The 13,742-nt window shown below is 44.9% G+C and overlaps 1 protein-coding gene across 2 annotated transcripts in view; it reads right to left on the bottom strand.

Moving 5' to 3' along the window:
- Nucleotides 1–512: 512 nt before the first annotated feature.
- acer3 (alkaline ceramidase 3) overlaps nt 513–13,742 on the bottom strand; it is a 169,090-nt gene continuing 155,860 nt past the window's right edge. For both annotated transcript variants that reach the window (XM_052026076.1, XM_052026077.1), the window contains exons 10-11: nt 11,431–11,476; nt 513–1,332 (exon numbers count right to left, since the gene is read on the bottom strand). In XM_052026076.1, the coding sequence (XP_051882036.1) occupies nt 1,276–1,332; nt 11,431–11,476 (103 nt within the window). In that variant the 3' untranslated portion in view covers nt 513–1,275. The remainder of the gene's footprint in view (nt 1,333–11,430; nt 11,477–13,742) is intronic.

The raw sequence follows: 13,742 nt of genomic DNA, 5'->3' as shown, positions 1-13,742 counted from the left end.
TCTGACGGCTGCTCTGCTGCAAAGCCAGTGGAGAACGGAGGCATGCAAGGTGCCCATGGAAATAGTGGCAGCACATCATTTTCTGAGGGTCTTTGGTGAATCTGACTGCGGATTGGAAGAATACCGATTGAACTACGGGACTCTCATTCAGGATTTAAAATTGAAATAAGGATAACTGGAAGGGGGTGGACATGGAGTGTAGTTTAAGTACAGTCAAGTGCTCCCCCCCTCCTCAGCCTCCCCTCTCTCCCCACCAACATACACACATACAATAGTTCACAGTTGATGTGACCAGCACAAACTGACTATACAAGGGAATCAAAAGCCCTACTGAGTGCCCCACCTCCTGTTCCCAGCTCCTTGCTGCGTAACCAAAGAGAATGACAGGGCAACCCAGTGGATTTTCACTCCAATTGTATGGCCCAGGATTTAATTGTCCTTTCACCCCCCCACCGTTCACTTTTTTCCCTCCACACTTCCCCCCCCCCCCCCCCCCCCCCCCCCCCCCCCCCCCCCCCCCCCCCCCCCCCCCCCCCCACACCAAACCAAACATCTCAGCAACTTGTAGAGAGTAGCAGCACTGGCAGTAACAAGAGCAGAGGCAGAGGGAGCAAGCAACAAACAAAGAGGAAGAACGGCCAAGAATAACCCTGGCACCCCCCACAATGTTCACCCCACCTCTCCCAACACCCACTCCTGGATATACCCTCTCCCTGACCAGCCACCCACCAACCCCTGCAACTCAGCCCTTGTTCAATGCTTGTGCTTAAACCTTTTGCTCACTCACCTCTCGTGTTGAGAGTTCGGGGATAGCGTCTACAAGAAGCAACTTCTTTAAACCAGGTGGGCAACATTGTGAAACAAGAGCCAAACTTAAAAAAAAAAGAAACGCTATAAAGAGCAATTAGTTTCTAATATTTGTTCAATATTTTGGCCACATACGCAAAAGTCCAAAAGAACGTTAGCTGCTCTTGGATTTAGTTGGTTATCTGAGGTGTTAACAAAAACCTTGCAATCATAATACAAGCTGCAGTATCCCTTGCCTACCCACATTACATAATAACTTCCCATTTAGTTCCACCACACCTGGCAGTGCTTTACAAAAATAAATACAAAAAACTCGGCATGATCGGAAATATCTGTCTGTTTCTTCTCTTCATGATTCTGTTGAAACCTTTCACTCACAAAACACCAACTCCACAGAATCGGGCAAGTCGACTCCCAGGCCTGAGGTGCAGCTTGACTTCTCCCAAGAGGTTTTGACTTTCGATATCTTTAGTGCTTCTTAGGAGGTGTCTCCACCCAAATAACAGGCCAAACACCGAGCAAAAACTGCAAATTAAATAGAAGTCCTGAATTAAGAGATGTGCAGTTATAGACGGAACTTTTTTGCACCTTATTTAGGGTGAATGAAAGCTCATCCCAGGTAATGAAGTGTGTTTGAAATGCAGTCACAGTTGTAATGTAGAAAACCTGGCAACCAATTCACGGACAGCAAGCTCCCGCAAAAAAGCAAAGGGATGTTGACCCAGGAGTTTGTTTTAGCAAAGTGAGGATGGCAGTGGCACAGCTAATAGAGTCAGAGTTATACATCACGGAAACAGGCCCTTTGGCCCAACTCTTCCATGCCGACCAAGGTGTCTAGCTGAGCTGGTCCCATTTGCCTGTGTTTTGCCCATATCCTCTAAACCTTTCCTATCCATGTACCTGTCTAAATGTCTTTTAAATATTGTAATTGTACCTGCCTCTATGATTTCCTCTGGCAGCTCACGTAGAAAAAGTGGTGACACCTCTGGTGCCTTTTAAATCTTTCTCCTCACACCTTAAAACTATGTCCTCTGGTTTTAGACTCCCCTACCCTGGGGAAAATAGAACATAGAAAAACTACAGCATATTTCAGGCCCTTCAGCCCACAAAGCTGTGCCAAACATGTCCCTACCCTAGAAATTACTAGGCTTACCCATAGCCCTCTACTTTGCTCAGCTCCATGTACCTATCTAAAAGTATCTTGAAAGACCCCATCGTATCCGCCTCCACCACCGTTGCCGGCAGCCCATTCCACGCACTCACCACTCTCTGAGTAAAAAACTTATCCCTGACATCTCTATATCTACTCCCCAGCACCTTAAACCTATGTCCTCTTGTGGCCACCAATTCAGCCCTGGGGAAAAGCCTCTGACTATCTACCCAATCAATACCTCTCATCATGTTATACACCTCTATCAGGTCCCCCCCTCATCCTCTGTCTCTCCAAGGAGAAAAAGCCGAGTTCCCTCAACCTGCTTTCATAAGGCATGCTCTGCATTCCAGGCAGCATCCCTGTAAATCTCCTCTTCACCCTCTCTATGGCTTCCACATCTTTCCTGTAGTGAGGTAACCAAAACTGAGCACAATACTCCAAGTGGGGTCTGACCAGGGACCTATATAGCTGCAACAATACCTCTCGGCTCCTAAATTCAATTCCCCAATTGATGAAGGACAATACACCATATGCCTTCTTAACCACAGAGTCAACCTGTGCAGCCGCTTTGAGCGTCCTATGGACTCGGACCCCAAGATCCCTCTGATCCTCCACACTGCCAAGAGTCCTACCATTAAGACTATATTCTGCCATCATATTTGACCTAACAAAATGAACCACTTCACACTTATCTGGGTTGAACTGCATCTGCCACTTCTCAGCCCAACTCTGCATCCTATTTATGTCCCTCTGTAACCTCTGACAGCCCTCCAAACTATCCACAACACCCCCAACCTTCGTGTCATCCGCAAACTTACTAACCCACCCCTCCACTTCCTCATCCAGGTCGTTTCTAAAAATCACAAAGAGTAAGGGGTCCCAGTACACATCCCTGAGGTACATCACTGGTCACCGACCTCCACTCAGAATACGACCCTTCAACAACCACTCTTTGCCTTCTGTGGGCCAGCCAGTTCTGGATCCACACTGCAATGTCCCCTTGGATCCCATGTCTCCTCACCTTCTCCATAAGCCTCGCATGGGGTACCTTATCAAACACCTTGCTGAAATCCATATACACTACATCTACTGCTCTCCCTTCATCGATGTGCTTAGTCACATCCTCAAAAAATTCAATCAGGCTCGTAAGACAGGACCTGCCCTTGACAAAGCCATGCTGACTATTCCTAATCATATTATACCTCTCCAAATGTTCATAAATCCTGCCTCTCAGGATCTTCTCCATCAGCTTACCAACCACTGAGGTAAGACTCATCGGTCTATAATTCCTTGGACTATCCCTACTCCCCTTCCTGAATAAGGGAACAACATCCGCAACCCTCCAATCTACCGGAACCTCTCCTGTCTCCATCGACGACGCAAAGATCATCGTCAGAGGCTCTGCAATCTCCTCCCTCACCTGGGGTACATCTCATCCGGTCCCGGCAACTTACCTAACTTGATGCTTTCCAAAAGTTTCAGCACCACCTCTTTTCTAGTATCTACATGCTCAAGCTTTTCAGGCCACTGCAAGTCCCCACTACAATCCCCCAGCTCTTTTTCCATGGTGAATACTGACGTAAAGTATTCATTAAATACCTCTGCTATTTCTTCCGGATCCATACACACTTTCCCACTGCTGCACTTGATAGGCCCTATCCTTTCACATCTCATCCTCTTACTCTTCACATACTTGTAGAACGCCTTGGGGTTTTCCTTAATCCTGCCCGCCAAGACCTTCTGGCTCTCTTAATCTCTTTCTTAAGTTCCTTCCTTTTAGCCTTGTACTCCTCCAGATCTCTAACATTACCTAGCTCTCTGTACCTTTTGTATGCTTTTCTTTTCCTTTTGACTAAATTTATTATAGCCTTCGTACACCACGGTTCCTGTATCCTATCATGACTCCCTTGTCTCATCGGAACATGTTTATGCAGAGCTCCACATAAATACCCCCTGAATATTTGCCACATATCTTCCGTACTTTTCCCAGAGAACATCTGTTCCCAATTTAATCTTCCAATTTCCTGCCTGAGAGCCTCATAATTCCTTTCACTCCAAGTAAACACCTTTCTAGTCTGTCTGGTCCTATCCCTCTCCAGTGCTAATGTAAAGGAGATAGAATTATAATCACTATCACCAAAATGTTCACCCACTGAGAGATCTGACACCTGACCAGGTTCATTTCCCAATATCAAATCAAGCACAGCCTCTCCTCTTGTAGGTCTATCTACATACTGTGCCAAGAACCCTTCCTGAACACACCTAACAAACTCCACCCCATCCAAACCCCTCACTGTCTGGAGATGCCAGTCGATGTTTGGGAAATTAAAATCCCCCATTACGACAACTCTGTTATTCTCACACCTCTCTAGGATCTGCTTCCCTATCTGCTCCTCAATAACCCTGTCACTATTGGACAGCCTATAAAAAACACCCAGCACAGTTATCGACCCCTTCCTCTTCCTAACCTCCACCCACATAGACTCCGTAGACAATCCCTCCGCAACGTCCACCTTTTCCGCAGCCGTGACACCATCTCTGATCAACAGTGCCACTCCCCCCACCTCTCTTGCCTCCCTCCCTGTCCTTCCTGAAACATCTAACACCCGGCACTTGAATCAACCATTCCAGCCCCGGAGCCATCCAAGTCTCCGTAATGGCCACCGCATCATAACTCCAAGTATCGATCCAAGCTCTAGCTCATCTGCCTTGTTCACAACACTCCTTGCGTTAAAATAGACACATCTCAAGCCTGTCTGAACACGTCCCTTCTCTATCACCTGCCTATGGTACTTACTCCTAGCCTCCTCCATTTGAGAGCCAAACACCTCTTCCCCAGTCTCTCCTGTACATATCCCACCCCCCCAACAATTCTAGTTTAAGCTCTCCCCAGCAGCCTTAGCAAACCTCCCCGCCAGTATGTTGGTCCCCCTGGGATTCAAGTGCAACCCGTCCCCAAAGATCCAGAAAACTGAATCCCTGCTCCTTACTCCAATCCCTCAACCACGCATTTAACCTCCTCCTCATTCTGTTCCTATACCCACTGTTGCTTAGCACAGGCAGTAATCCGGAAATTACTACCTTTGAGGTCCTGCTTCTCAACTTCCTTCCTAATTCTCTATAGTCTCTTTTCAGGATCTCATTCCTTTCCCTATCTATGTTGTTGGTACCAATATGTACCACGACCTCTGGCTGTTCTCCCTCCCCCTTCAGGATATCTTGGACGCGATCTGAAACAGCCTGAACCCTGGCAACTGGGAGGCAAACTTCCTTCCAAGTTTCTTTGCTGCGTCCACAGAATCGCTTGTCTGCCCACCTAACTACAGAGTCCCCTATCACTAGTGCCCTCCTCACTCCTTCCCTACCCATCTGAGCCACAGGGCCGGGCTCTGTGCCAGAGACACTGCCACTGTTGCTTCCCCCAGGAAGGCTGTCTCCCCCAACAGTACTCAAGCAGGAGTACTTATTGTCAAGGGGTACAGCCACAGGGGTACTCTCTAGTACCTGACTCTTCCCCTTCCCCCTCCTGACTGTGACCCAATTGCCTGATTCCGATGGTCCCGGCATGACCACCTGCCTATAACTCCTCTCTATCACCTCCTCACTCTCCCTGATCAGACGAAGGTCATTGAGCTGCATCACCAGTTCCCTAACACAGTCCCTCAGGAGCTGCAGCTCGACACACCGGGTGCAGATGTAGCCCTCCCGGAGGCAGGGAGACTCCGGGAACTCCCACATCTGACACTGAGTACAGGAAACCGCACTCATACCCCTTCCTTAACTCAAGTCACCTACCTTTCCTCGGCCCTTGAGCCAAAGCCCAGAACATTCTGCTCCCTCTCACTCAGCTGCCCGCTCTGACGTCGCCCGCTGGATAGTCTGTTTGCTTTTAAGCTGCCTGCGCCTCGCCTGCGCAGTCCTGCCCCCACTCTACCACTTAAAGCTTTTACAACCCTTATAAAAGTACCTTATAAAAAGACTAACCCTGATAAATTACAACCCTATTGAAAACTAAGCCTTATACTTAAAACCCTAATAAAAAAGATAAGAAAAACTTATCTGCTCCGAAGTCCTCCGAAGCGAAGCCTCCGAAGCTTTTACTCTGTCCCCGCTTTTTAAGCTGCCCACGCCGCCCCCACTCTACCACTTAAAACTTTTACAACCCTTAAAAAAGTATCATTCACCTTATGCCATGAATGCTGTGAAATGCTGTGACCATTCACCTTATCGATGCCCCTCATGATTTTATAAACCTCTGTAAGGTCACCCCTCAGCCTCCTTCACTCCAGGGAAAACAGTCCCAGTCTATCCAGCCTCTGCTTATAACTCAAGCCCTCCAGACGTGGCAACATCCTCGTGAATCTTTTCTGCGCCCTTTCCAGCTTAATCACATCCTTCCTATAGCTGGGCGACCAACACTGCGCACAATACTCCAAGTGTGGTCTCACCAATGACTCGTACAGTTGTAACATGACGTCCCAGCTCCTGTACTCAATACCCTGACTGATGATAAGTCCATGGATAGGAGAGGTTTAGAGGGCTATGGGCCAAACGCAGGCAGATTGGAATAGCTCACTGGGCAACACAGATGGCATGGACGAGTTGGGCCGAAGGACCTGTTTCCATTCTGTATGATTCTACGAAGGCCAGCATGCCAAACGACTTCTTCACCACCCTGTCTACCTGTGTCTCCATTTTCAGGGAACTATGTACCTATATCCCTCAGTCTATCTGTTCTACAACATACCAGGGCTATACCACAGTACAGTTGCTGCCTCACAACTCTGGCAACCCAGGTTTCACCCAGAGAGTGGTTGGTGCATGGGGTGGTGGTGGAGGCTGATACGTTGGTCAAGTTCAAGAGATTGTTAAATAAGCATATGGAGGAATTTAAAATAGAGGGATATGTGGGAGGAAGGGGTTAGATAGACTTAGGTGTGGTTTGAAGGTCGGCACAACATTGTGGGCCGAAGGGCCTGTATTGTGCTGTACTGTTCTATGGTTCAATCCTGACCTGCTGTGCTGCCTTTGTGGAGTTTGCACCTTCACCCCGAGACTGTATAGGTTTCTCTCGGTGCTTCGGTTTCCTCCCACGTCCCAAAGATGTGCAGGTTGGTAGGTTAATTGTCCCTAGTGTGTGGGTGAGTGGTAGAATGTGTGCGAGGGTGGGCAGGGAGGTCAGATGGAGGGGGTGTTGATGAGAATATGGGCGGGGTGGGGGAAATAATACGGGCTTGGGTAGGAATAGGATAAAATGGGTGACTGATGTCACCACAGAGTCAGTGGTGCGGAAGGCTTGCTCTATGCTGCATTTCTCTACGACACCATGTCAAAGCTGGCTAAGGGATATGTATATTGAATCAGGCCATTTTGGAGAAATTCACTGATCATATTTGAAGTATATCATCTGAATGGAAGGTGACAATGCCTAGATATAATAATTCACCCACACTGCCACATCAGGCATGAATTATATGCTCAAGTCTCCTGCGTTGGACCTGAACACAACCTACAAATCTGAGAAAAGAGCATGATTTTAAGTGCCTCCAAATGCAACTACAATCTCTTTTCTGTGCGGGAGTATCTGTAAAGCAAAGGAATTAAATTGGCCCAGTGACTGGTTCCCATTCTGTTGCGGCCTCAGCTGGACTTGCTTTATGAGAGCCTGAGGTTGAGGGTGTTACCCGAGCTGAGATTCTCCAGCACTGCTTCTTGTCCTCTTGATATTCAGAGTGTCAGCAACAATAAAACCACTGGAAGGCAGGACTGGCCCTGAAGCTGTGGCAAGCCTCATTTCCAAAGCTCTGCCATCCATATCTTGATCCACACTAAGTTCCAAGTTGGAGACACAGGAGACTGCAGATGCTGGAATCTGCAGCAACACACAATCTGCTGGACCCAAAACGTCAACAATTCCTCTCTCCCCACAGATGCTGCTTCACAAGATCACAAGACAAGGGAGCAGAAGTAGGCCATTCGGCCCATTGAGTCTGCTCCAAAGGGGAAAAAGAAATGAGAAATGGGGGGGGAGTCTGCTCCATGAGCAAAAAAAAACTATTCTAACCCCAATTTCCAGCCTTATCCCCATAATCCCTTGATACCTTGACTAATTAGATATCTACCTCCTCCTTAAACGCCTCCAATGATCTGGCCTCCACTGCTGTACGTGGCAAGGAATTCCATAAATTCACTACCCTCTGGCTGCTTGACCTGCTGAGTTCCTCCAGCAGATTGTTTGTTGCTTCATTCTAAGTTGATTCATCACTCACATTCTCATTGAGGTACACAGGTCATCTTAGAAATAGGAACTTAAATATCATGAATTTAAAATTCTCAAGTGTGTCCAAATCTCATCACAGCCCCCCTCCTTATCACCCATGATCCGTGTTCCTCTAATTCTGCCTTCTTGTTCATCTCCAATTTTCATTATCCATCACTGACAGCCATACCTTCACCCAAAGCTTTGCTATTCTGCAGTGAAGCATTTTGGAAGGCTTCACTATGTTAAAGGTACGAGCAATTGGGTCAACATTCAGGAATGAATTTTGTTATGGGGGAACTGATTAGAGTAGCATTATATCCCAGTATTGGTAGAGCATTCTGAGAAGTTCCCTTGAAGGAAGAGATTCCCCTGGATTTGGAGCTCGCAATGAAGAACATTAACATTTCCACTGTCAACTGTCTCACTCCTCGGTTTGAGTCAACCAGCTTGAAAATGATTAGACTACCCAATACATTCAACTTCTAGATCTAATACAAACTAACGGGGCATGAAAATTTAAGTTTTGGCCGATGTACATGGTAGTTTGGTTGGTTGTCAGGCCACAGGGATTTAGATCTTTCTTCTTTCTAAGCTGAACAAACTTCAAGATGGTGGGATCTATCAAGAATGCCCACTATCTGGGTCATGCCCTCTTTTCACTGCTACCGTCAGGCAGGAGGTACAGAAGTCCCACACCACCAGGTTCAGGAACAGCTACTTTCCTAAACATCAGGTTTGTGAACTGACCTGCAGCACAGTAACGTAGCAGTTAGCGTAACGCTATTACAGCACCAACAACCCGGGTTCAATTCCTGCCGCTGTCTGTGAGGAGTTTGTACGTTCTCCCCGTGTCTGCGTGGGTTTCCTCCGGGTGCTCCAGTTTCTTCCCACATTCCAAAGATGTACAGGTCAGGAGTTGTGGGCATGCTATGTTGGTGCCGGAAGCGTGGTGACACTTGCGGGCTGCCCCCAGCACGTCCTCCGTAACGCAGAAAGACGCATTTCACTGTGTGTTTCGATGTACATGTGACTAATAAATAAATACCTTATCTTAATTTATGTTTTGTGTGTTGTCTGAACCTATGTGCCAACATGACAATAAACTCAACTTGACTCTGCACTGCCAGTGCACAAGTGCAGAGAGCTGGTTGGCCACACACAGTTCATCTTGTGGATGAGAGGGGTCTTTACTCTGCAGCTACCTGTGTGGAGTGACAGATGCCGATACTGAGCAACAACTTTAGAATAAGTAATTCCTAGGAGCACTGGCAGACTCACCGGGAAATTAGTTCAACAAAACATAATACAAAAGAAAAATAAAGTAATGCATATTAAATGCTAACTTTGGGTGAGGTAACTGCAAGCCTTGAGTGGCATTCTCTTTCAGTCAGAAAGCATGGTCTAGTTACTGGGGCAATACCAACTCCTTTGTATAAATGGCAAACATTTTAGAGTTGTAGAGTTATACAGCACAGAAACAGGTCCTTCGGCCCAACTCGTTCATGCTGCCCACCTGAGCTAGTCCCATTTACCTGCGTTTGGCCCATATCCCTTTAAACACTTCCTATCCATCTATGAAATCTATCAGTATTTGTTTAACTTGGAGTTTGGAACAGTTTTTTTTTGATATTAGAAAAATAACAGACTATAAGCAATGAAGCAGAACTATGTCATTGCCTCAAAATTTGCTACAAGAATTTTTGACATCCAGGTCACACATTCTGACACACATTGCAAGAAATATTTTTCAGTATCATGGACTGCAGAAGCCTTTTTTGCTTCTTGAACTGACTGGGCTGAAAGTTAAGTTTGGCTCAAACTAGAAGCACTGGAAAGCTGCTAATTATGGACAGGAACTGAAAAGCAAGGCAAATGTTTTAGTTAAGCCTGGAACCATTAACCTGCTCATCCCTGCTACCTTAAACTGAAGTACATTTTTAAATACAGTGAGTAAAAAAGAGTTTTTAATGGCTTTTTTTTGAATCTACAATTTAGTAGGGAAGACACTCTGCCTCAGAAGTGTGGTTTCATTGGCTTTGAGCCAAATTTGGTATTGAACACTTAATACATTTTTATTTCAGTGGATCATTCCACCGTAAGTTTCTGAGTTGAAGTTCGTTGTTGCATTTAATGAGGACCAGGATAAACACAGGAGGGAAAGTGGAACAGTAAGATAAGGTGCCTTTATTCGTCACACATACATCGAAATGCAGTGAAGTACATCTTTTGCATAGTGTTCTGGGGGCAGCCCACAACTTCCTAACCCGTACGTCTTTGGAAGGTGGGAGGAAACCGAAGCACCTGGAGGAAACCCATGCAGACACGAGGAGAATGTACAATGATGCTGATGTAGCAAAATGATTGGATGGGAAAGGCTTGTGTGCAGTGTAAGTACCAACATTGGACAAAATGGCCCGTTACTGTGCTGTATGTTGCAGGTAATATGTAATTTACATGGTTTGCAGTCTTGCTCTTTACTTTTTTATTAAGTGGGATTAACCTTGCTTTTTTATTCTTGATCACAAGTTTCCAGCCTTAGTGGGGATGGATTGAAACATTTCAAGATGGATTTTAGAAATAATTGTCAAAAACAAAAACATTGAGGGGAAATAATTACGAAGGCAGAACATCTTGTATTTTTTTATACATATATCCAAAGTGTATCCTACATGGCATGATGAAGGTGCTAACTCTTACTGAGGTTCAAGTTCAGTGGCCTCGTCTACCAATAGGTAGGTGGTGTCAACATGTGAAGGATGCATACAATCCCAATAATTTTCACCAGCCTGACTCCTAAAGAAACTCCCTTACCAAAATGCAATACTTCACACTTGTCCAAGTCAAATCCTATCTGCAATTCCTTAGCCCACTTTCCCAGTTGATCAGGATCCTGTTGTAATCTTAGATAACCTTCTTCACTGTACATACCACCACCAATTTTGGTGTCATCTGCAATTTAGTGCCATTTAAACAAGAGTGACGGATATCTGCTGGTACTAAGGTAAATGGAGAACAAATGGGTGTGGGGAGTTATGACATACAAGAATCGTTTAAAGTCCTGTTCTAATTACCATGAAAAGGGTTGATAACTGGCATGTTCAACAGATGGGAAAACCACGCTCTTTCACGTTTAATTAAAAGACTTTGTGTGAATATGACTTTGTTCTAGAAAACAAAACTAAACTCATGATCTGAGTGCTTGGCTTACCTTCACTTTAGGCCTGTATTTCAAATATAAAGTTCTTGTGTACATACTGAAAAATATAAACAGGGAACCTGGATCAGAGATAATAGTACACAGATGCATGTCAGAAGTTGAGATCTATGAAATCATGGTTTAAGGTTAAACCTTGATAAATATAACTGGAGCTCAGGATTATTCTGTGTGGCTGTTTTTAGCATGGACTTGTATTACATCACTAACCCAAGTCAGGGCCAAGTGCTCTCAGCCGAGTAAACCTGGGTTCTAGGCAAATAGAAAACAATTGAGAGAAAGTTTCACAACAAATAAAACATTTTGTATTCTCTGCACCATTAACAACGCTAAGAATGCATTTTTACCAATTTTTTGCCACTGCCCCAACAATATCCATCTGGCCCAATTCAATTCCTTCTCAGGAACTGATGTGCTAAGGCAGAGTTCTATGCATGCAGGTTACCACCAGGTGGGCTGCTACATGTGTAATGGATGTATTTTCCCCTGATTAATCATAAACGAACCCCATTCTGTTCATCCTGCCATTGTTATGGCAGCCATGACTCAACCCCGAATGGTGAGGTTGTGTCTTTAAGCCCCACTCCAGAGACCCATGTTCAAATGTCTCAGTGGACATTCATACACTGGGGGTATGCCACACTGTCAGAGGTGCCACTTTCAATAACACATTAAATTGAGGTTGATCTGCCCCCTCAAATGAACACAAGTTCTGAGTTCAAAAGGATTGGGGGAGGGGGGATCTCATTGAAGCCTACTGGATACTGAAAGACCCGGATAGAGTGGGTTTGGAGAGGATGTTTCCATTAGTAGGAGAGTCTAGGATAGCCTCAGAGTAAAGGAACATTCCTTTACAACAGAGATGAGGAGGAATTTCTTCAGCCAGAGGGCAGTGAATCTGTGGAATTCATTGCCATAGAGGGCTGTGAAGGCCAAGTCACTGGGTATATCGAAGGCAGAGATTGATAGGTTTTTGATTGGTGAGGGGGTTAAGGGTTACGGGGAGAAGGCGGGAGAATGGGGTTGGAAAAAAAAATCAGCCATGATTGAATGGCGGAGCAGACTCGATGAGTTAAATGGCTCGATTCTGCTTCTATAATCTTATGGTCTTATAAAAGGTCTCATGCAATATATGAAGAGCAAAAGAGTTTACCCTGAGGCAATACTTAGCCCATAATTAACATCACCAATTATCTGGCCAATATTCATATTTGTGAGAAATTGTGTGCAACTTGGCCGCCACTTTTCTTACATTAAAGCTTTTAAAATTAAAAGTTACATCAGCTAATTGACACTGATTTTCCTCCAATTTAGAACAAAACATTGTTACTAATTTTGGTTAGATTTAACTGCATCAAACCAAGATCATGACTGGTTTAAAATCTTCTTTGCTACTTTTCTTTTCAATAAAAAATATATTTCAATAGATGAGAATATCACTAACAAGGCCAGCATTATTCCTAACTGCCCTTAAGATGGTGGAAAGTTCCCTCTTGATCCACAGCAGTTCTTCTGGTGAAGGGACTCCCAACAGTACTGATGGGTAGAGCATTCCAGGATTTAGATCCACTGATAATTATGTAATCACAATATATTTCCAAAATAGTATGAATTAGAGATTTTGTAGTTTTATAAGTTAGTCTTAGACAACCAATCATCCGCAAGGTAAATCAAGGCAATAAGGTCCCTTTGAACAGGTATACAAACATGCTCCATGTTACCCACTTTAATGGCACCATTTTATGATATGAATTCTCCATTGACCTGGATAATATTTCTCCTCAACCAATAAAGGAATGATGTGATGGGATATTACTAATGAAAATTAGCTACCTTTTATACCAGTGTGAAAAATAAATTGATGCATCTCTAAGAAACTAATCCACTCTAAATGCTATCATTTCACTGCCTGATTAGTATAAAGGAGCTCGTATGAAAAAAGAAACAAGTTGCCTATACAACTTTGCGATGTGCCATCACACTTTGATGCGGTGAAGCGACTGTGTGACTCGTGAGATAGTGCAAAAGCGAAAATCACACAACATTGAAGGATCAACCACGGACATTAATTGCAGCTTGGCTGGTTGCTTTACAGCCATTTTAAACAGCTGGAAAACATTGCTCCGCCCACCTCTCCCACAACTAGCTGGCAGCAAAACACTTCCTATTCTTGTGCCACAAGTTTTAAACAGTTGCATCCCTTTTACACATTGTCCTTTGTGTACTGTGTTCTTATTCTGAGAATATATGGCAAGCTCAGTACATCATTACCATGACTAAAACAAAGGTATCAGAACGAATGGTAA

The sequence above is a fragment of the Pristis pectinata genome, chromosome 11 (assembly GCF_009764475.1).
Source record: "Pristis pectinata isolate sPriPec2 chromosome 11, sPriPec2.1.pri, whole genome shotgun sequence".
Lineage (NCBI taxonomy): Eukaryota > Metazoa > Chordata > Chondrichthyes > Rhinopristiformes > Pristidae > Pristis > Pristis pectinata.
Note: the sequence above shows the minus strand (reverse complement) of the source record. Positions and strands in the feature narration are given on the sequence as shown.